Here is a 24137-nt window from a genome sequence, read left to right on the forward strand (position 1 = left end):
GGTTTCCTGCTTGAGCAGGGGGTTGGACTAGAAAACCTCCAAGGTCCCTTCCAACTCTGCTACTTTGTTATTCTGTTTGCCATGCCCCCACTCCTTCTGCAAAGTCAGCTCCCTAGACTCTTGTCTAGATTGCAACTCCTCTTCCTGTCTCTCATCCCCACATACCATTACAGCACTCTTGAGCCATCAAGGGGATGAATAACATATAAATACTCTAAATTATTATGTTCCATTCTGTTCTTATAGTTGAACTTGAAAACTGTTCTCCAGCTGATGAATGGGTCAACATTCTGGTCCTATTAGAAGTAGAGAAAGTTCTGTCTGTTTCCACCCTACCAGCAGATAGCTGATCAGGGAAGGATAAGATTTAAGTTTCTGGAGCTTGAACAGATGTTAATGAGATCAATTAAGGTCTTATGCACTGTGCAAGTTTTCCAAACAAAGACCAATGTTATTTCTGAATGGACATAAAAATTCATTCTTTTTACAGGGAACTTTATAGCTCTCCAGATGTCATTGTATCTTAAGTTTCCTGCAGTTCTCATCATTGGCCATATCAAGAGAGCTGTTTGAGATTGTAGTTCAGCAACATCTGGAAGGCGGTGATTTCCTATAATTTTGGTCCCTGTCAATGGTGGTATTTCATTCAGTGCCACAGTGTGACATAATTGACTGCTTCTGATATAATAGTTGACAGTAAATTTTATAAAATAGAATTTTTTATTGGCCAAGTGTGATTGGACACACAAAGAATTCGTCTTGGTACATATGCTCTCAGTGTACATAAAAGAAAAGATATGGTAAATTTTATAGCCAAAGGGAAGAAAAGAAATACAAGATGTCAGATTTGTACACCAACATATGTGGAAAGTAATCTTTGTCAAGATTTGCATGGAAGTTGATGAACAAAGAGCCTGTAGTACAGTGGACTAAGCACTGTTATTAAGAACTGCTGTTTGCAATTACTGCAAGTTCAAATCTCACCAGGCTCAAGTTGACTCAGCCTTCCATCCTTTCTAAGGTAGGTAAATTGAGGACCCAGTTTGTGGGGGCAATAAGCTGACTTTGTATAAATATACGAAAGTATGAAGGCTATTGCTTAACGCATTGGAGGCCGCCCTGAATCTCCGGAGAAGGGCGGCATACAAATTAAAGCAAAAAAAAACAACAACTCATATTGCCCCCAAGAATCTGGGTCTTCATTTTATCCACCTCGGAAGGATGGAAAGCTGAGTCAACCTTGAGTCTGGTGAGATTTGAACTGCCAAATTGCAGGCGGCCGGCAGTCAGTAGCAGTAGCCTGCAGTACTGCACTCTAACCAGTGCGCCACTGTGGCTCACGTTGAACACAGTTATTTCCAAGCAAGTATAAAGCTGGGTTGGTATGCTATGGCTTTATTAATTGCTTTTCTTTTTATCTTTTTGGTAGGGAGATAGAAGAAATTTTTTCCTCGCCTCCTTGCTTAACAGCAAGCTTTTTACAAACAAGGTGAGTAGCCTGCATTGTATGCAGCAGTGCGGTTGGATTCTCAGGAGAGAATAACAAGTCCTGACTCACTAGTGCAGGGATCCCCAACCACAGCCTACTACCTCTCTGCGGCCCATTTGCAACCAGGCTTTGTGAGTGGTGGGCTGGCGTGCATGCAAGCACGCAGCTCGATTCATGCAGTTGACATTCTGGCAGCATGTGTGGTGCAGCTCATTTTGTGCAAGATCGAGCTGTATGTATGTGTGCACTGGCCCACCACTCTCTCCTCCCCCAGCTGGGCCACCAAGCTGCTAAGGTTGGAGATCACTATACTAGTGTAACCCAAGTGAATTTAACATCTGCAGAAATCTTGATAAGTCAATTTTCTCTTTGGAAGATCTGATGCCCAAAGCTAGGAAATATAATGTAGGTGGTCACTGTATAAAATTTCTGAATGGTAGCATTAAGAAACATGTGATTGAGCTTTGGACATTCCTCAGAAAAGGGGCATTCCATTTTTCCTCCTAGATCTGATGTGTCAATGGACTGTTATATCCCAGTGAATCTGCAAGAAACAAGAGAAGTTTTGAACGAACTTACTGAGAAAGATTGGATTGCTGAGCAGGTAAAGAAAAAAAAATTCTTTCAATATAGGGATTATTCCTCATTAGACAGTCTGTTGATTGTTCTGTGATCAGATGAGAAAATCCATAGATGGACTGGTATATAATCCTGATCCCCCAAGTGGTACTTCCAGTTGTGTGAAGGTTGTCCTAATAGTAGAGGATAAAAAAACCAAAATTCTAATCTAGAACACAGGGAGAACATCTGGCTTCCCACCCCAGCTTTGGATGCCTTAGGTCCTAAGGTTTAGGATAATCATTATCTACAGTTGGAATGCAACTTCTGTAAGAATTCGCTGCAGATCTTCCTGGGAATTGGGAGCTCTGCCTCTTCATGAGTTCCAGTTACATAGAAATCCTGTCCTGATGTACTCATTCCATCCATAGCCCATGTCAACATAGAGTGCCACAGAGTAAAAACAACGAATAACATTAAGAAAAAGCTCATCCACTTTTCCCTACTCCAACAGATGCCACAGCCCAGCTAAGATTAAAAACAAAGCAGAATAAAATTATGGGAAGCCAAGCAGGAGGTGACTATACGAAGCTTTATGAGTCGAATTATCTAGAACATAGGAGTTACACAGAGAAGGCTTGCTACCTGATCCATTCAACCTCAACCTCATGGGACAATAGTGTCTCTTGGCAGGCCCTTTCAATATCTTCCCACTTAAGACAAGTTCAGTCCTGGCAAAGCAATATCTGATCATGCAACCTGGTGCCTCACCATAATGGGATGCAATTCAGGAGTGAGCAGAGCAACAATAGTTCGTCTTTACATATCTGTTTTTCTTCTGAAACTAGATAGATCCTTAGCCAACCATCCCTACTGTTTTTAAACAGATCTGTTCTTCTCTATTGAACCACCTATTTCCTGCTCTTCCACGGAGTTCTCGTCACCAAGAAGCTCTTGCTATTTTTCTTCTGGTGCCTGAGTGCTGTGTTGCTCTTGGAGCACACAGGATACCGTCGCTAGCTTTACAGTTTGCTGAAGCTGTCACAGGCCTGAGCAAGAGCTCTTCCAACATTCTAGGTGAGTTTGGAACAATTCTCCTTTTCTCTTTTCACACATCCTGTGTGCCCCCATTCATATATTACATTCCTCAGTCTCCCAGCTCAGGAGAATTCTACATTTTCTCAGCAAAAGCAATAGAGCCATAAGATAGAAGATATCAGAGAGATCATTTTATCCAAGATAGCTATCCGGTCTATGTTTCAACCCCTCCAGTGAAGGGGAATCTATGTCTTCATAAGGCAAATGTATTCCATTGTTTGATTGACTGTAATGCTTCCCTTTAGATTCATCTCACTGGTTCTGATCTTGCCCTCCAGGGTAACAGAACTAGTGTATTCCTAGTTACTAGTTACTGCTGTTGTGGCTCGCCAGCTGGCAGCAGAGCTGGCAACAGAGCTGGCAGCAGACTCGAACAATGAGGAGGTTGGGGAGGAACCTGGGCCAGTTTTGGAGTCTGGGAAAGGCTCTGATGGATGCTCTGCATCAGAAGCAGAGATAGAGCAAGGGCCATCCAACATTTCCCAGCTGTCTTCGGAGTCAGAGATAAGTGGGGAGAAAGAACAGCTGGGGCCTTTTCCAGATGCATATGTGCGCAGAGCTGTTAGGAGAGGAGAACAACTGAGGACAAGGAGTCGACTCGAGAAGAAAGGCAACGTGGATGCTGAATGGCCCCTCCCTGGCTGTGGAATAAATAGAAGGAAAGGGGAGGGGTGGTTGTAGGAGACAACCGTTCGGATTTATTTCGGAAGATTTGCTTATTGTGGTTCGTGCCTCAGAGACTGTTTGCCAGGAATTAATTTACAGCTTTTGGCTGGAAACTCCTGGCCTGGCAAGTATCCCAAGGAACTGATAAGGTCTGCAGATAACCCTTTGAAGGATTATTGCCTGAACTTTTCGGTGTGTGAATGCCATTAATTCATAGTAGATAAATAAAGAGGGTTTTTTCGGGATAAGGAGTCTTTTATTGGTTCTGCTAAGGCTGGGTCAGAACAATTCCATTTTCTGTGTGACAAACCTTAAATGTTTGTTTGTTTGTTTGTTTGTTTGTTTGTTTCATTAAATGTTGAAGCCATCCAGCGTCGTGTCGCTTCCATTATAAAATAAAGCAAGAAAGAAAATGAGGAAATTCTGAATATCTAGAAAGAGAAACTCAACACCTTAAAAAATTCCACAGAAGGGAAAAACAAACAAGAGCTTCACAGCCATCTTTTTCCAACCTAGACCAGGGAACAAAGCCAAGTTTTCAGTGGTTGTCAGAACCATGCTTTATAGGACAGCCCTTGAGGACATAAAGAAATTTGCAGCAAACTTAAAATGTGACCTACAATGTACTTTCAGTGCTATAGAAAGCCTCAAATGGCTTAGGTACAAGTTAGTCACAAGAGCTGCACAAGGTAGTCCAGAGTTGCACAAGAGAGGGGCTCTTTTCTAGGGAGCAAAGGGATAACATAGCTTGGAATTTTTGGTATGCAGAAAAAGACAGAAGATGAACCCCTCCTGGCAGTTTACCAGGTATGTCTAATAATTATCTAATAATTACGCAGGTAAGTGCTTTAGTCTGGCAAAATTAATACCACGCCAAAGAAACCAAGAGCTATAGTTAGCCCTCAACGTATGACCACAATTGAGCCCAAAATTTCTGTTAATAAATGAGACATTTGTTAAGTAACTTTTGCCCCATTTTATGACCTTTCTTGCCGCAGTCATTAAATGAATCACTGCAGATGTTAAATTAGTAACACTGTTGATAAGCGAACCTGGCTTCCCCATTGACTTTGTCTGTCAGAAGCCTGCAAAAGATGATCACATGATCCCGGAACACAGCAACCGTCATAAATATGAGTCAGTTACCAAGAATTTTGATCACGTGACCATGCGGATGCTGCAATGGTAGTAAGCTGAAAAACGATCATAAGTCACCTTTTTTCAGTGCCGTTGTAACTTCAAACGGTCACTAAATGAACTGTTGTACATCAAGGACTATCTGAATACAAGGGGTTACTTCAGAGTACTTTCTTCATTGTTGTTCACCTCTAGACATTAATCTTGGAATCTAGGCTACAATTAAGATTGGCTTTCTACTCCTCAAAATATTGCTTATTTCTTCTGTAGCCTCATCAAGGATTTTCCTCAGTTTGGTTTACTTAGCATACAATTGATTCTGTCTGTATTTTTAATGACTTGAAAATATCTTTCTTTCAGAAAATTATTGGTCCTTGCTGCCACGTCCATTTTTAGAGCAAATAGTTCAAATGTTGAAGACATATGTGTCATCCATGTTGCCTTGTTATAACCTTTATCCCAAAGAGAAGCCATGGATTGATACCCTCAAAGTGCTTAAAATGCTGTATAAGGTATGTCTGGTGACTTGGAAGTGATTGTGGAGAGTTTGTGCTGCCTCTTGATATAAAATCCATGGCTTTGACCTATAAATATCTTCCTTCAAGGTCAACATGAAGGCTAAATCCCGACTGCAAACAAGTACCTTCTGCATAGATGAAATTACTCAAAAAATTAACCTACAAGAAGATTTTTGGAGATGGAAGTTGTGTGATGTAAGTATCATTTTACATGGTCTCTTGGCCTTGTGTAGAAGGAAAGTATTAGAGCTCATGAAGCTTGGACAGAGGTGAAATGTCCTTGCATATAGTAATTGGAATATATTCTTGCTTTATTCACCATTTCTCCTCAGTTGAAAGTATTTTAGCCAAGAAACCTGGGTTAAAACATCACACTAATCCATAATGTGGTTTGGTTTTTGCTTACCATGTTAGAACAGAACAGAGTAAAAGAACTGGAAGAGACCTTGGAGGACATCTAGGTCAACCCCCTCCCCAGGCAGGAAAACCTTATACCATTTCAGTCAAATGGCTATCCAATTTTTCTTAAAACCTCCAGTGTTGAAGCACCAGTGGTGGGTTCCTCCCGGTTCGGTCCGGTTCGGCCGAGCCGGTAGCGGTGACGATATACGTCACCGAACCGGTTCCCCCCCACACTCCCACCCCCCCACCCACGTTATTCTTACCTTTTATTGGTCCCACCCCCAATCTATTGCTGCCTCCTGAGTCCCAGCTGATGACTAGAGGGGAAAAAACTGTTTAAACTCTTGCCGCGGGGCTTCAAAGGGCCGTCCTACAGCTGATCAGTGTTAAAAGCAAACAAATGAGTCGGGTCGTAAGTGCGAGGACTGGTCGTAAGTGCGAGGACCTTCCAGAAATGACTCTGACCAGCTAGCCATGCCCACCTAGTCACATGACCTCCAAGCCATGCCCACAAAATAAGCCACGCCTACAGAACCGGTAGTAAAAAAATTTAGAACCCACCCCTGTGGAGCACCCATAACTTCTGGAAGCAAGCCATTCCACTGACTAATTATTTTAACTGTCAGGAGCATTCTCCTTATTTCTAGGTTGGTTCTCTCCTTGATTAGTTTCTATCCTTGTTTCTTGTCCTGCCTTCAGGTGCTTTGGAGAATAGGTTGACTCCTTTTTTGTGGCAGACCCTCAAATATTGGAACACTTCTATCATGTCACCCTTGGTCCTTCTTTTCACTAGACATACCCAGATCCTCCAACCGTTCTTTATATGTTTTAATCTCCAGTCCTGTAATCATCTTTGTTGCTCTTCTCTGCTCTCTTTCTAGAATCTCAACATCTTTTTTTATATCATGGCAATCAAAACTGGATGCAATATTCTAAGTGTGGTTTTAGCAAGGTATTATAAAGTGGTACTAACACTTCATGTTGGGTGAACTCTAGCATTGCGGTTTGTAAATCCCCAGGTTAGCCTGGGGGTTAGCAAATTCTTCAAACTAAGTTAATTTTAATCTATTCAGTATATTGCTTCATAGTACACCGAGAAGTTTCTTACCTTAGGGTTGACTTGAAAATTTGAGAACCATGTGAGCAAGTACTTATAAAACAGCAGTGGGTTTGACCAAGATAGTGCATAGAACAATTATCATTTTAAGGAATCTAATGCATTTTATGAGAACATTTCATTGAACAAAAATGGTATTATTAAAGATCAATGTTTAAACCTTTTTTCCAAGACACTTTTAGATTGTTTCCCTGTAGCTCCTAATCCCATAATTTTCCTGAATTAAGACAGGAATTATGCATTTCTTATTTTTGCTAGGTTTCTGGCTTGTTTCACATGTAAACCAATGGATATGCAACGAGCTTTTCTTCTGGAGCCTGGAGTGTGGAGCAATTATCTCTTTGCGAGAAGCTCTGATTATTTCATGACAAGGCTAAGAATGGTGTCAAAGGATGTGGCTTAATAAAGTGCTATTGCGTGTACAGTCCAGTTGCTAGCTTTCACCCTGCAGGCTGAACTAGAACCACTTATGAATCCTAACAGGAAATTCAAAAACTACGAATATGTATTATTTCCTGAATTTCAAGAGCAAGTTCCCTATAAAGAAAACAGTATCAAAACTTCTTGTGTATCTTCTTTCTTCCCATCCTATCTAAGCAATTGCTTGTCTCTCTTTCGCATTTAGATTTCGCATTGATTGGATCTGCTGTTGTGTTTTTATCATTGTGTGAAAACTCGCAGATTTATTTTCTTAATGCTTGAACAGGGCTTTTCTCTGAGTACAGGTAGTCATGAGCACAACTGAGTCCAAAATTTCTGTTATTAAGTGAGACATGTGTTAAGTGAGTTTTGCCCCATTTTATAACCTTTCTTGCCATGGTTGTTAAGTGAATCTTTCTTCCCCATTGATTTTGCTTATCAAAAGGTCACAAAAGATGATCACACTGTGACCATGGGACACAGCAACGAACAGTTGTAAGTCAAGGACTATCTATATCTGACATATTCGCTTGCCTAAGAGGTGAAATGGACTGCTTTGCTGTGGAATTGTGAAAAGTTCTAAATTAGGGAATTGGGGAATTTGTGATTTTTCCTTTATGGCAGTTATGTAATTGTGCCCAAGCATAAACATTTGCTTTGAGAGAGATGGTTCATTATTTTTATTTTTGAGGCGAATCTGAAAACATTTGAATTCCACATTGAGTAGTTTAGCTGTTGCATAAGTCCTTTTCTTACCAGGAAAGAGCAAAAAAAGTATATTGATGCAGGTTGGAAGCCAAAGGGGCAAAGGCAGTTGGGAAGCGAAGGAAGTTTTGTGAGATATTCCTTTCTTTCAAAAGATTTCCATTTTTTCCCCCTTGCAATATGCAGAATATCCCAGAAGAAGAGAGGTTAATCTCTTTCTGCCGTTTTCCTTTCATCTACAATGTACCAACCAAGAGGGAAATACTTTATTACGGGTCCTTTGTTGTACAAGAGGTAAAGAATCTTTTTTTAAAAAAAATATTCTTGCTTATTGGAGAGCTGGTGAGGTTTCTCTTGTTTGCAAGAGAATGTGCCAATTTTTTTTCCAGTGCAAAAAAAAAAAAATTGGGCTTCGAATAGAGGAGCGGAAATGTGTCAGCCTGGGAAAAGACTAATCGGGAATTTGCTTTGGGGAAGGTGGCATACCATTTGTGTAGAGCAGTATTTTTTGATCTTGGCATCTTTTAAGAGGTATGGACGTCAGTTCCCAGAATTCACCAGCCATCCATACTGGCTAGGGAATTGAGGTCTACATCTCTTAAAGTTGCCAAGGGCTGATTTGGAGCAGGGGTGTCAAACTCAAACCCTGTGGGCCAAATCCAGCTCGTGGGGTGCTTAAATCTGGCCCACGGGCCCAGACTGCAAGTATCAAAGGACCAGCCCACTGTGCCTCTGCTGGCCAAAGATGGGCCGCACAGAGGCCCTGCGAGGTCCCCTGCGGCCCATTTTTGGCCTCCCCGGCCTCCAGCAGCATTTTGCCCACCATGGCCCGTTACACCCACTATGCCCATGCACGCCCCCCAGCCCTCCAAGATCAAACGCAACGAAATCAAATTTTACACCCCTGACTTGAGACTTGGCAATGAGCCCCTTTATATCTTATGGATGAGACCCCCAATTTATTTGTTTGTTTATGTTTGCACCGTTCAAAATATGATAGGGAGTAAACTCCCATACCCCTATAATCAGCAGTAATACGACCACAATTGAGCCCAAAATCTCTGCTGCTAAGTGAAACATTTGTTTAAGGACGTTTTGCCCCCTTTTGACTTTTTTTGCCGCAGTTGTTAAGTGAATCACTGCAGTTGTTTAGTAACACGGTTGTTAAGTGAATCTGGCTTGTCCATTGGCTTTGCTTGTGAGAAGGTCACAAACGGTGATTATGTGACCCCTGGACAGTGCAACCGTCATAAATTTGAGTCAATTGCTAAGCATCTGAATTTTGATGATGTGGCCATGGAGATGCTGTGATGGTCATAAGTGGGAAAGACAGTCATAAGTCACTTTTTTCAGTGCCGTTATAACTTTGATCAGTCACTAAATGAACTAATGTTAAGTCGAGGACTAACTGTAAAGACAACACAAAGAAGCAAGCAAATAATGAATAATATAGGCACCTCCATGCAACCCTTTTTCTTGCCACTTCTTGCAGTACTTTGGCCTCAGAAGCATTTGTAAATGGTACAATCTGTCTTGGAGACTGGACGCAGCATACAAATGGTTTGAAGAAAATAAGTAAAGTTTCTTAAAGGCCCAATTGGTTACCATTCCAAATCATATTTTAGTTCATTCCCTACCATCTTTCTCTGCTAGCACTTTGAGAATGGAGATTTGAGGAAATGTCCCAACGGTGCTTTTTTTTCAAGAAGCAACTGGACTTTCTGGTTTTTCTTTGAAGACATTTCACTTCTCATCCAAGAAGCTTCTTCAGCTCTAACTGAAGAAGCCTCCATCCAGTCAGAGCTGAAGAAACGTCTTTGGGAGAGCCATGAGCTGGATGACTGAGAATCTTTATGGTTGAATGCTGTTAGGTTATTTGAGGAGAAAATGCTTAAATATAAACGCCATCATCAGAATTGCCTTAAAAGCAGGCTTCCTTTGATTTGCTTACATTTCTTCTATGATAAAATGTGAAAATTGATTATTGGTTTTTATCTCTTTTCCCCTTGGGCTTCTCCAGGATTTAAAATGCAAAGCTTCTCTTGAATGGCTCGTCAATTGGGGACTGAGAAATAGTGACCTTCCAGAACGCCCCACCTTTACTCTGAAAGTACGACGCCACTTTCTCCTTGAAGACACCTGGCACAAGCTTAGTATATTGGAGGACACCTACCTGAAAAAGCAACTGCTGGTGAGCTACCTGTGGTCTGCTGATACAGAGTTACCTGAGCTTTGAATCTGAGAACTGACTGGTGTAGCCTTCAAAATGGGAACTGCGTTTTTAAAAATCTATCCACAAGGTGTTTGCTTACTCACTATTTATTTCTATCACAGTTATACAGATAGTCCTCGACTTACAACAACAACTGAGACCACAATTTTTTTTAATCCCATTTTTTATTAAGTTATAAAGTATTATAAAGTACAAAATAGAAAAGTAAATAGAAAAACAATGAGAGAGAGGGGGAAAGGGGAAAAAATCTCACCAGGCTCAAGGTTGACTCAGCCTTCCATCCTTTTGAGGTAGGTAAAATAAGGACCCGGATTGTGGGGGCAATAAGCTGACTTTGTATAAACAAAGAACACCGCTTGGGGGGGTCGAAAGCCCTACTAAGCAGGTATATACAAAAGTATGAAGGCTATTGCTTAACGCATTGTAAGCCGCCCTGAGTAAGTAAGTAAGTAAGTAAGTAAGTAAGTAAGTAAGTAAGTAAGTAAGTAAAAAAATAAGAAAATAAAAAAATGAGGAAAGATGGGGGGGGGGAGAAAAAAAGCATTGACTTCTGACTCTCTGTTACAGTAAAATAAGGCATTAACATCAAATCACAGCTTTTTGCTTTTCCATATTAGTATGGAAGTCATTTCTATAAAGATCTATCAATCTAATCTGTAAAACCCAAGTCAGAGTTTCATTCTTTTCTACATCAAGCATGAAGTTCAGAAGCGGTTTCCATGTGGAAACAAAAGTACTTACGTTCTTTTCTTTAATCAAAGTGGTCAGTTTTGCCATTTCAGCCAGCTCCATCAACTTTTGCAACCATTCTTCCATGGCATGAATTAAAGTGTTCTTCCATTTTTGCACATACAATAGTCTTGCTGCTGTCAACATATATCATGACAAAGTTCCAAATTTTTTCTCCAGTTCTTTTTCCATTAGACCCAAAAGGAAGTTCTGGTTTCATTTTTATCTCCATTTTCAGAATTTTCTGTATTAAAATATGAATCATACTCCAAAACGATACATCATCTTAGAGAAATTCTCCTTTAAGATTATAATTTAATGTAAATTTTAAACCCTTCATCCACATATTTTCTCCTTGTTCAAGCATCACATTATATCCAAAATTCCTTGGCCACTGAATCATACAATGTTTTACATATTCATTTTCGGCTGAGCCCACAATTTCTATTGCTAAGTTGTTAAGTAACTTTTGCCCCATTTTATGACTTTTCTTGCCACAGTTGTAATTGTTAAGTTAGTAACAGTTGTTAAGGGAGCCTGTCTTCTCCATTGACTTCTCAGAAGATCACAAAAAGTGATCACATGACCTCAGGACACTGCAACCCTCATAAATGAAGGCCAGTTGCCAAGCAACTGAATTTCCATCACGTGACCATGGGGATGCTGCAATGATCATAAATGTGGAAAATAGTCATAAGTTACAATTTTGAATGGTCATTAAATGAATGATTGTAAGTCAAGGACTACCTGTATTTTGCCTTAATTCTAAGAAACTAGACACAATTTACAGGTTGAAGGTCGCTCTTAAATTTTTCTGCAGCTAACAGCATCCAAAACCAGCCAAAGAGTTCAAAAAACATGAAATCCTTTTGACCTTCTACAAATTCAGAGCTTTTCTGCTATTTACTAAAGGAATTCAACATTTTTCAGCTTTCTTTGTCCATCTGAAGAAGGATGTTTGTGTTTCAATTCTTTCATGCAATTCTTAAAACTACAACTTTTTTCCTCAAATTTTGCAGAATCCTGAGTTGCCTGGGTGTTCTCCAGGTCTGTTCAGAAATCTTGGGGACCCTTGTAAAGAAGATTTTGAAGCAGGTGGGAGGGGGATTATGGTAGGGAACCATTCAGAGGCTGCGTCATGTAACTATCTGAGATTTGCTTCCAGTCATTGCTCTAATGGGGCACAAATGAGATTGCTGGATGAAGGCTAAGCACAATTGTTAACCTCTGTTTAAGGGCTTTTACGGACACTGATTCCTCAATTGTTTTCGTTCAGTGAAGTCAACAGATGCCTTGAACTATCCCAAAGGTGCTTTTGCAAAAGTCAACTGGACTTCCTCATTTTGTTTTGTTTTGTTTTTTCATTTTTCAAAGGAAAAAACCAAGAAAGTCCAGTTGCCTTTTGGAGAAGCACCTTTTGAACAACTATGACCTGGATGATTGAGAATCTCCATAGACATTATTTGGACTACTTTTCCTTTCTTCTTTACTTGTTTTGGCAGGTTCAATTTGAAAATGAAATGTCTAGTTATGGAGGTACAGGTTACCTGGTGGAATTCTTTTCAGAGGTGTTTGAGAAAGTGGTACAGCCAGAATATGGGATGTTTATGTATCCTAAACCCACTTCCCCAATGTGGTTCCCTCCCAAGGTAAGTTTATCAGACCCAACTCCAGTTCAAATGAACTCAATTCATCAAGATGATACCTACCAATGCCACCCCCATTAACCCAAGGTGGGATATGGGATCTTAATGGGGGGAAAATATGTGCAAGTTTGATTTGTGACGTTCTACACCTGGTCTTTTGTTCATTGAAAAAATAGTCTGGGAAACTTCAAAACACCTAACTCAGGAATTATGAGGATTTGTAATCCCGAAACCTCTTTGACGCCCCAAAGTTTGGGAAAGATGCCTTAAGGCAGGGGTCCTCACACTTGGCAGCTTTAAGGCTTGTGGACTTCCAACTCCCAGAATTCTCCAACTAGCACAGCTGGCTGGAGAATTCTAGCAATTGAAGTCCATAAGTCTTAAAGCTGCCAAGTTTGAAGACCTCTGTCTTAAGGGACTGTTGGAAGAAATGTCCTTCTGGGTTCAGTTCCAAGTGGGGAAGAAGACACTGGTAACATGGTGGCTGTTTGGAAAGATGGTTTTAATGTAAGGTGACCAGATTTTAACATTGGTAAGAAGGACACCATTGTGGGCGTGGCTTATTGTGTGGGCGTGGCTTGGAGGCCGTGTGACTGGGTGGGCGTGGTTAGCTGGTCATGTGACCGGGTGGCCATGGCTATGTGTATAGGGACTACTCAGAAGGCTGAAAAGTCATTTCTGACAGGTCCTCACACTTTTGACTGGTCCTCACACTTATGACCATCCTCACATTTATGCCCGTGCAGTATTCTTAACAACCATGTCACTCATTTCACAACTGCTTCTCTTCACCATGGTGACAAGATAGGGCAAAAATGTAAAATGTGAGGACAGTCGTAAGTTCGAGGACTGGTCAAAAGTGTGAGGACCAGTCAAAAATAACTTTTTCAGCCCTCTGAGTAGTCCATATGCACAAAAGGACTAACCAGAGGGCTGAAAAAAGTCATTTCTGACAGGTCCTCGCACTTTTGACTGGTCCTCACACTTATGACCATCCTCATATTTATGCCCATGCAGCATTCTTAACAACCATGTCACTCATTTCACAACTGCTTCTCTTCACCATGATGACAAGATAGGGCAAAAATGTAAAATGTGAGGACAGTCGTAAGTTCGAGGACTGGTCAAAAGTGCGAGGACCAGTCAAAAATAACTTTTTCAGCCCTCTGAGTAGTCCATATGCATAAAAGGATACAGCAATAGAGAGGGATGAAGGAAGGGAAGGGAAATTAGAGTAGGAGTGAAGGTAAGAGGGGGAGGAAGAGAGGAGGAGAAGGAGAAAGGAAGAGGAAGTAGGGAGGAGAAGAAGAAGGGGAGGAAGAGAAAGTAAGAAGGAAAGAAAAGAGAGAGGTGGTAGGTTTGAGGAGAAAGATTGCTGTACAATAAAAAAGATGAAAGGGAAGAAAGCCAACCCCAAACAAATATAAAGATATTAAGATAAAGAATGAATTGTTAAACTTTAAAGAATAAAAAAGAACAAATATGAATAAATAACAATAATTAGAAATACACATACAAACATACAATGTATTTTCTTTGAACAGAGTATTTGGCCGGTTCACAAATTTAAACAGTGTTTAGTCACTTCAATTAAATTTACAATTTCTATATTTCCTTTTTGCCATATTTATTCCTCATCTATTTTTTTAAAAAAACCAATATTACCCTTCATCCTCATCTCTAATCTTAATCAAATTCAATTTTTCCCTTCTATTCTATATTATACCCCTTCCCATTGTCATCTATTTTTATATCCATCCTCACATTGTTTAATTATGTAATTATGTAATACAGTTGTTTAATATAAATTCAACATTTTAATATAAATCAATTAGTTATAAAACTATCTTTTTTGTATATTAATCAATATGAACATGAATATTCCAATTATTTCCATGCAATCCAATTTCTTACAAATCAATTAATTATATTTACCAATAATAATAAACCAAATAATTTCCCCCATATATTCCTCTGAACCACAACTTAACCATTTCTGCTTTCAACACAATATACAATTAATAGTATCTCAATTATTACAATTTCCTAGTTAAATACAGCTTTTTTTTCTTTTGTGTTTTAAAATCTTGAACTCTCCTCCTAAATTTCCCATTGTTTGCAGTTTTTCACCTACCTTTTTTGGGGAGGAAAAATAAAAATAAAAATAAATCTCTCTCTGCCTCATTTTGTCACGTTGCACCAAAGATTCTGGTTTCGGTTTCGTTTCTGCAGCTTAGCTAGGGGAAAAAAAAACTGCTTTACACTGATTGCCTGTAGGGCGGCCCTTTGAAGCCCCGGGCAAGAGTTTAAACAGTTTTTTTTTCTTCTAGCCATCAGCTGGGGCTTAAGAGGCAGCGGGACTCAGGAGGCAGAATGAAAAATCGGGACTTTTTTGAAACACCGCGGGACACAGGACAAATTGCTAAAAATCGGGACTGTCCCGCCAAAAGCGGGACGTCTGGTCACCTTATTTTAATGGATCATATGCCTTGAAGATTTTGGGTGAAGAAAAAATGAGAAAAAGGGGCGAGATGCTGAGAGTCCCTTGGTTTTATACCCTCTTGGGCCCCACCTTAGTGTTTCCTCTTCCTGTATAAGAAATATATCCTAATTGGTTGTCAGACTCCCAGGGAGCCGGGGGTTTAGCTAGCCTTGCTGGCTAATGTAATCTTCCCAGGTGCCATGTGATGAGTTTCTGCTGCTAGATGGGTCCTTTGTGTTGCAGATGGGATGCTGAGGCCTTAATGGCCCATTGGCAAAGTGGGGGGGATGAGTTTCTGTCTCCCTTTTAGGAGGAAATATTCTGCTCTGTTGGAAGAAATCTCCTTCTAGGTTCTGCTCCAAGTGGGGAAAAAGACACTGGAAACATGGAGACTGCTTGGAAAGATGGTTTAATGGTGGACAGGATCACTTTTTTTTTCTTTTTTTTTGAAAAAACATGGCTTGAGTTCCTGAACAGAAAAGGGCAGATACAGTAAATCCTCGGGTTTTTATGCTCTCCCTGGCTCTGAACTTCCTGGGGCCCAGAAAGAGTGTCCTGATTGGTTGTCAGACTCCCAGGGGGTGGGGGTCTTAGCTAGCCTTGCTGGCTGATGGTCACATGTGCTTCCCAGGTCACATGTGGTGAGTTTCTGCTGCTTTGTGTAGGGGGCTAATCCTACCTTTGTTGGATCTTTGGCAATTCCTACTATGGCTCTGCCTGAAGGAGGTAGATCTTTGTTATGTAGAATAGACTGGCCCAGGCCTTAATAGCCCATTGACAAAGGGTGGGGGCAGGAAGATGGGAGCTGCTTCAAAACATGCTTATCCATTTCTCATCCAGGGAAATATAATATTCTGCCTTTTTCATATTTCCTAAAATATTTCACTCTTCCAGGAAAGGGGTGGGTACTAACTTCCTACAGCTCTTTTTAATATTTCCTAAAATATTTCATTTTTCTAGGAGAGGGGTGGGTTTTAACTTCCAATAGGACTATAAAATTTGATCTGAATGAAAGGAAGTATTTAGCCACTCCGCAATTTGCACATTGATAAAGAGCACTAATTTGAAAATATTTTTTCTCATGATGTCTTACAGGGTAATATAAGAAGTCTGTCAGGAAGAGATAAGACTTTTCATAAGGTCATACTATTTCGCCATTAGCTGCAGGAAAATGCAGACTAATTCTTAGGTGCACGAAAAAAACAAGAGAGCCGATTTTGTCTATTAGTTAAGGTAGCACGTAGAAATCTAGAGTCTGTGAGTTCTAGTCCTGCCTTAGGCCTGAAAACCAGCTGGATGATCTTGGGCCAGTCACTCTCTCTCAGTCCAACAACTCTCATAGGGTTGTTCTTGTGGGAAGAAGAGGAGGAGAAAGGAGTAGGTATGTTCATCATCTTGATTTAGTTATAAAAATAAAGAAGTCAGGATAAAAATAAAGTAGGCTCTAGTAGAATATTAAAGTGCAACTAAATAAGTTGGTGATTCATACTCTAGGTGGCCTAATACTACTCTTCATTTTACTAGGCCCAGGATGGCGAACCTATGGCACGTGTGTCACAGGTGGCACACGGAGCCCTCTATGCGGGCACGCCAGCTCAGCTCCACCGCGCATACGTGCGTGCCTCCCACTGGCCAGCTGATTTTCGGGTCTCTGCCACGCATGCGCGGGGAGGCCCAGGGCACATACAGGAAACACTCGCGCATGCATGGGGGAGTTCGTGCGTGATTGTACGGGGAATGGGAGCGTGGGGGCGCCCTCCCCCCCACAGCCCATTTTTGGTCCCAGGAGGCTGCAGGGAGGCCTGTTAGGCCCAAAACAGGGTGCAGGGGGGTTGCATGCACATGTGCGGGGTGAGCGCAGGGGGGGTCGCTCACGCATATGCAGGGGTGGGGCGTGCATGCGCAGGGGGCGGGGCAGGGGCGGCATGCACACATTGCATTATGGGTGCCGGCATGCGCGCGTTTTCGGCACACAGTGACAAAAAGGTTAACCATCACTGTACTAGGCTGTTTATCCCATTGTACAAACATGTGTCCCTTTAAATGTTGCAAAAGTAATCTGTATTCCTTCTCATTGACTGTGCTTCTTGGGAGTTGTGGTGATGTTCTCTTGCTGTTTTGTTCTTGCAGCCTTCTGTGGAGAAGAATAAATATTTCCTTTTTGGTATTCTCTGTGGACTCTCAATAGCCAACCGAATCACTGCCTACTTACCCTTCCCACTTGCCGTCTTTAAAAAGCTGCTTAACAAAAAGCCAACTCTCAGTGATGTGAAAGAGCTAAGCCCTGTCCTAGGAAGGTAAATGAATTCAGTCCTATCAACTTACTAGGGACATTGAGTCTTAACTGATTTTATCCAGTCATTGCACTCTCCCTACAACTGACAAAACCATGTTTCTGTTTCAAAGGATGTGCCAAAAGTAATGAAATCCTAACATTTGAATGTGGTTTAAGATGACTTGGCCAAGGTGTAGAGATCAGCAAATCATTTGTCATTTCTCCCCTCATCCCTTCTGCAGTAGGGATACATCCCTTCTCTTGATTTGAGTTGTCATAGTGGAGTAACCTAGAGTAGAACACGGGTGTCAAACTAACGCCGTCATGTGAAATTTTGTGATGTTTTTCGTGGAGCTGGGATGGGCGTGGCCTGCGTGTAACGCATCCAGTCTGTGGGCCACCAGTTTGACACCCCTGGAGTAGAAGACCCCCAGTTACATAGCTGTAATGGCTGACAGAGAAAGTGTTCTCTATGCATAACCAAAGGCAAGAAGTACATCCTAGTTAAGGGGAAGAAAAAGATTGAGGTCTATCTGCTTTTTTCTCTTTATGGGATCTCCTTAGACTCCCATCTCTGTATTCGTGTGGAAATGATTTATTAAATGTCCTTTAAAAGCACTAGCTTGTGCTCTCTGTAAGCATAGAGATTTTGTTCAATTTTTCAGCAGAAGCAAGGATAATAAGCCACAGATTTATGACAAAAATGTATTTATTCCAAAACATGTCTAGAAATATAGTAGCCATCACACACTTCTTCTGAACTGTCTAGGACAGGGGTGTCAAGCTCAATTTCATTGAGGGCTGCATCAGGGTTGTGTTTGACCTCGGGGGGGGCGTGGCCAAGAGGCGTGGCCAGCTTGACATCACTCATAGTGGGGGAGCCTATGGTGGCCCGAGCACTCTGCCAGTGAAAACGGAGCTCATGCAGCCCTCCCGAGCACCATTTTTGATGCCAGAGGCACCACGGGCCATCGTTCGCTGTTTCCAGGGCAGCCCCACGGGCCAGATCTAAGCACCCAGTGGGCCAGATCCGGCCCACGGGCATTAAGTTTGAGATCTTTGGTCTAGGAGAAGGAACGTTCTCTTTTGCCCAATGTAACTGGTGTCTCAGCCTAGTTTAGTAAATCTCAGTATGACCCAAATCCCAATAGAAGCATGTCCCCTTTAAAATTAGGTATACTATTTGGCCTGGGGAGAGGGTATTACCCACTAAGTTAGTTTTTTTAAATTATCTGGATCCAAAGGTTTTTCTGGAACAGTCATATATATATCTTCTCTGAATCTTCTCACCAAGTACTTGACTATCTGGATCAAGTTAGCCATTCTAACTCCAGCACTAGATATGATGGCTCAAAAGAGGGAAGCTTGAATCTATTCATGGTTGCATGGACCACTCTGGGGATCTTCTTTATGTTCTCAGGCTTATAAAAATGTGAAACCATTCCAGGATGTATTTTTGATTGGCAATGTTTTAATATCTGCTGAAAGAACTTCATATAATATTTTATTTTCTATTTCTTTTTGTTATGAAGAAGTTTGCAGACAGTTCTTGAGTGTGAACTAGATGATCTTGAAGATAGGTTTCAGCTATGCTACTCTGTGAGTATCCTGCATTCTTTTATGATACCTTCTCAAATGCTTAATAATCTGGAATAGAGGCTAAAAATGGAAGAAATCCAGAGTGGTAAAATCAGTTAAAAGGTGGCAAAGTTTATCTTTCTGTGAGTGAACAAATAAACTGGAATAAATAGGTGAGTGATGCTAGAGACATCATTCTGAATCTTGTCTTGAGAAGAGAGTCTTCAGGGGTGTCATCAGAAATTTCAAGATGGCATCAATGATAGTTTAGTGGTGCGGTGGCCTAGAGGTGGAGCTCTTGCCTCACAATCAGGAGGCTGTGAGTTCTAGATAGAGGCCGATATTTCTTTCTCTGGGCACAATGAGAATATTTCTGCTGAACAAAACTCCACATTGGCAACAGGAAGGGCATTCGGCCAGTAAACTTTCAGCTCCATTCAGTTGCACAGACTCTACCCTGCAAGGGATTATGGAGTCATTAAAAGAAGATGATGATCAATGATCATTTAGTCCAAGTTCAGCTTAGTTTTTTTTATATGAATCACATTTTTTTTACCACATCCTGCAGGCAGTTGGGCCCTCCAGAGAAGAGCCACTAAAGGCTGAAATCTCATTCACACATTAAGTCATAAGGATTTGTTTATGGTTGGTATGCTATGTGAATTCAGCCATTATGGTTCACGACCTTGGTATAAAGTTTGATTGTTGTCCGAGTCTCCTTATTTATTCAGTAAAACACAGTTATGGGAAACCATGGCTTGAGACCGTGTGTGTACCAGCCAAAGCATTATTCACACTGCTTCATTGGCTGAAACTAGTGATGCCTACTATCCCGAGACTCTACTAATACATTAATTGTAGCTTTAACAGATTTGCTTAACATGCAGCAACTTTATTTTTCAGATTTCCTGGGACAGCATGGATGTAGACTTGATTGAAAATGGCATTTCGACAGCTGTAAACAATGCCAATAAGTATGTATCAATGACTCTTAAAATGACCTCTCCAAAGGTGCTTTTGTTACAGTTCAGATGATTCCCACCCACAATGACCAGTGATGTTAGAAGTAAAGGGAGATCATAGTTCAAGACGTTACTAAAGCACCATGTAGGAATCAGATAACTTCTTAAACTTTCAGTTACTGATATCCCCAAACATCTTGAATTTCTATGGGATTTAAAAAAATTTCTTCAGATCTAAACTACAGGTAATCTTATGATCGCTCATTCACTCACAAGCTGTTGCAGTATCCCTGTGGTCATGTGACCATGATCCGGGCACTTGGCTGATGCTTACATCACAGCCAGCCACTGTCAGGTGATCAGGAATTGCCACTTTCCCACAAGCAAAGTCAATGGGATAGCAGAGAAGGTTGCAATTCACTTATGCTTCTCCCACTTTTTCTCTCCAGTGCCAGCCCACATCCCTCACCACCCCAGCACACTACACACCCAAAACCGTTGCCAGCTTGCCCATGCTCCCCAGCACCCACTTGTGCCCGATGCCAGCTTGCTTGTGGCACCCATCCGCACACTCTTTACCCGGTATTCTTCCTGCTTAAAGACCCAAGAGGGGCTGGGATTACGACAACAAATGGAATTTGCTAAGCAATGCAGTCATATGACATTATGCTTTACAACTGCAGCGTTTAGTGACAGCAATCCCAGTCCCAATTGCTGTCATAACTCAAGGACTACTGTAGGGTGACAATTTGGGGAAAAGGTGAGGAAATGGGGAGAAAAGAGAGAAACATAGCTAACTAAAATGCAACAAGTCCAGTCTTTTAATTCTTATTTATTTATAAAATTTCAGTCTTGTTCTCTTTCAAAGGCCTAAATGTTAAGTAATATATACATTTTTTGCCTTGTGGTACAAAGACTTACCTCCAGTCTCAACTAATTCTTGTAAATATCAAAGTGAACATTTACTATATTAACAAATAAATGTAAACATATAGTTTTAGATTTATGAGCAACATTAACTGAAGAGATCAGATTCTGAACCCTGATGAATTTATTTAAAGGCCAAGAATTTGACCACCTTGAAAAAAAATCAGGCTTATTTTCTACTTTTTAAAGGAAAGACTTTGTTGACAAATACGTGGATTACATATTCAACAAATCAGTGGATGATGTTTTCAGTGAGTTCAGGAGAGGATTTTACAAAGTCCTGGATGAACAGCTAGTTGGCATCTTTGAGCCTGAACAACTGATGGAAGTGGCAATTGGAAATGCCAATTATGATTGGGATATGTACGAACGGGTAAGTGGATGGAGAGATGTATTTTATGACAAGCATCTTTATGAGCAGATCATGATTGGAGGGATGGAACTATGCCATTAGCTACAGCATAATTTTCAATTGGCATGGGTAGGGTTTGGTAAATGGAATTAATTTTTCTCCATCGGCAACTCTCATAGCTTATCAAATAAGTGAATGATAGAATTGCCTGGATGGCATGGCTGCAGATAAAGCTGCTAAAGCCTTTCTCTTTCCTTCTATCTTTCCTTCTTTTCTTTCTTTTTCTTTTTTCTTCCTTCCTTCCTTCCTTCTTTTCTTTCTCACTGTTCAAGTGACTCTGAGTGGTTTATAGAATGATATATATGTATATATATATAATTTGATAGGTAGTTTAGTTTGTTTATTCTTATTGGTTCTTGATTTTTTCCCCCATTGTCTGATTGATAATTTTTGCACTGAAGAATGCTGAGTATCGGGACATATACAGCTCAACGCACCCAACCATAAAGATGTTCTGGGAAGTCTTTCATGAGCTGAGTTTGGAGGATAAAAAACGTTTTCTGGGTAAGTATCTACATGCGAGTACTTCATTGCTCTTCTAAAGATCTTGAAGGTGAATTTCTTTCTGCGTTATGAGCTGTTACGAATGTTAGCAAGAAGGCATTCATCTCTCTCCAAAAGCTTCTTTTAATACAGATAGTCAAGGAATTGAAATGATAATTGAGAAGCAACTCTATACAGGTAGTCCTTGACTTACAACAGTTCATTTGATGAACGTTCAAAGTTACAACAACATTGAACAAAGTGACTTATGACCATGTTTCACACTTAAGACCATTGTAGCATCCCCATGATCACAGGATTTACATTTGGATGCTTGACAGCTGCTTCATATTTATGCCAGTTCCAGGGTAATGTGATTCCCTTTTGTGACCGTCTTGACAAGCAAAGTCAACGAGGAAGCCAGATTCACTTAACAACTGTGTTACTAATTTAACAACTGCAGAGATTCACTTAACAAATGAGGCAAGGACAGTCGTAAAATGGGGCAAAACTCACTTAACAAATTTCTCACTTAACAGCATAAATTTTGGACTCCATTGTGGTCATAAGCTGAGGACTACCTGTAATATAGGGCTGGATCACTATAATTGATCCAAGTAGGGTAACAGATGTTTTATTAAATCCTTTTGGAGGCAATATTACCCTGAGCCAAAGAATCCCATGTTCTTAGATCTGTCTGTATTTTCTGTTTAACTGATGGTTTCCCATTTTTCTAGTGTTTGTGGTAGGAAATGACAGGATCCCTGTGAAAGGAATGAAATTTTGGAAGATAACAATTTCTCCATGTGTCTTGACCTCAGAGGATCATATGCCTGAGGCCCGGACATGTTGGCATCATTTATTGCTGCCAATTTACTCAACCAAACAAAAACTGGAAGAGAAGCTTCTTCAAGCTATCAGCAGCAATCGTGGCTTTGGTAGATTTGCGCCCAGAGTCTAAAACAGAACTTGAAGACGTCACCTTGGAAGCTGTAGCCTTCTTTTGACCTCAGATGGGAGAAGAGATTGTCACAAGGCATTTTAGTTAGATGACTGCTGAGTGATTTTCTTGGTTTATTTAGAAATAAAGTGATCGTGTACAGCCTAAATATATAGTATGTTGAAAATACGCTGTTTTGTCTGCCGTGTAATTAGATTGAATTAAGATGAGGGGCGGGGAGATGAGAGAATGAAAGAATGAATCTGGTTATTTCTGAAAATACTCCTAGAATAGATTATCTTATTCCTGAATCTTAAAAGAGTTTTTAAAGAGTATTTTAGAATATTTTTAACTACCTCAGTGGCCAAGAATTGGTTCAAACCTGACCACAGGTATCTTCTGACATCTTGGTTACTGACAGATATTGAAGTGAAAAATTAAAATTTTATTAAAAACACCCATTTGCCATTTTGTCATTCGGATTGTAAGAAACAATTGTAGACAAATTGTTGCTGAATTTTTCTATTCCTGTTAATATGGTGGAATCTGGGAGTGAGTTGAGGGGAGGAGTGAAAAAAAACCTGTCTAATCTTGAGTTGGTGGTGAGAAGGAAGCAGCTGAGAAGAGATCTCCCCAAAAAGTTCAGTGTTTATATGGTAAATAGTGCATTTATCTGATGAGATACCTGTCTATAGGCAAGTAGCAATAAACATACTTTATGTGCAGCCAGAACCTGAAAATAACATTTAACACAGCACAGTACTTAAAATGGTTCGGCTGAGATCTGCATACGTGGGACTGATTGGGGTAGATTGTAAGGGTGACACCAAAATACAATTTTATGTCATTTTATTCTATTTTATATATTTTATTTATTAAATTATATTGTATCTTACCCTATAACTATTGTATTTTACCCAATTTCATTTTAAATTGTATTTTATTTTATACCAATTTCATTTAAAATTGTATTTTATCCAATTCCATTTTAAATTGTATTTTATCCAATTCCATTTTAAATTGTTTTTATCAGATTTAGTAATAATTTGTGTCTGGAACTCTGCATTTTGATATGGCCTAAGGGCTAATCAATAAAGTAAACTAAACATATCATTCTGATCAGCTCTTTGTGTTGTTTCTGGTTTCTTTGCCTGACTGTCAGTCCTTCAAGACTGCCAGTCCTTCAAGATCAAAGGTTTCAAGTGTTTTGGCAGCTTCATGATGGGCCAGGAGCTGCCTTGGCCAGGTGTGCATCAGCAGTGGGAGGAAGAAGATGGTTAAGATCAGCTGGTAGAGGGAAGCCAAGAAGGCAGAGATGGAGGAAGATAGGACTTTAGTCCTAAGCGTGACTTGGCTGCCA

General features: G+C 40.5%; 1 protein-coding gene across 2 annotated transcripts in view; it reads left to right on the forward strand.

Moving 5' to 3' along the window:
• LOC117678946 (putative E3 ubiquitin-protein ligase HERC6) overlaps positions 1–22946 on the forward strand; it is a 37503-nt gene extending 14557 nt beyond the window's left edge. For both annotated transcript variants that reach the window (XM_034440469.3, XM_034440471.3), the window contains exons 10-23: positions 1430–1489; positions 1997–2093; positions 2935–3124; positions 5309–5460; positions 5554–5661; positions 8297–8404; positions 10131–10301; positions 12575–12721; positions 17331–17497; positions 19008–19074; positions 19957–20027; positions 21132–21315; positions 21756–21858; positions 22575–22946. In XM_034440469.3, the coding sequence (XP_034296360.2) occupies positions 1430–1489; positions 1997–2093; positions 2935–3124; positions 5309–5460; positions 5554–5661; positions 8297–8404; positions 10131–10301; positions 12575–12721; positions 17331–17497; positions 19008–19074; positions 19957–20027; positions 21132–21315; positions 21756–21858; positions 22575–22798 (1849 nt within the window). In that variant the 3' untranslated portion in view covers positions 22799–22946. The remainder of the gene's footprint in view (positions 1–1429; positions 1490–1996; positions 2094–2934; positions 3125–5308; positions 5461–5553; positions 5662–8296; positions 8405–10130; positions 10302–12574; positions 12722–17330; positions 17498–19007; positions 19075–19956; positions 20028–21131; positions 21316–21755; positions 21859–22574) is intronic.
• The last annotated feature ends 1191 nt before the right edge of the window (positions 22947–24137 follow it).

The sequence above is a fragment of the Pantherophis guttatus genome, chromosome 8, assembly GCF_059756535.1.
Source record: "Pantherophis guttatus breed Tessera chromosome 8, ASM5975653v1, whole genome shotgun sequence".
Taxonomy (NCBI): domain Eukaryota; kingdom Metazoa; phylum Chordata; class Lepidosauria; order Squamata; family Colubridae; genus Pantherophis; species Pantherophis guttatus.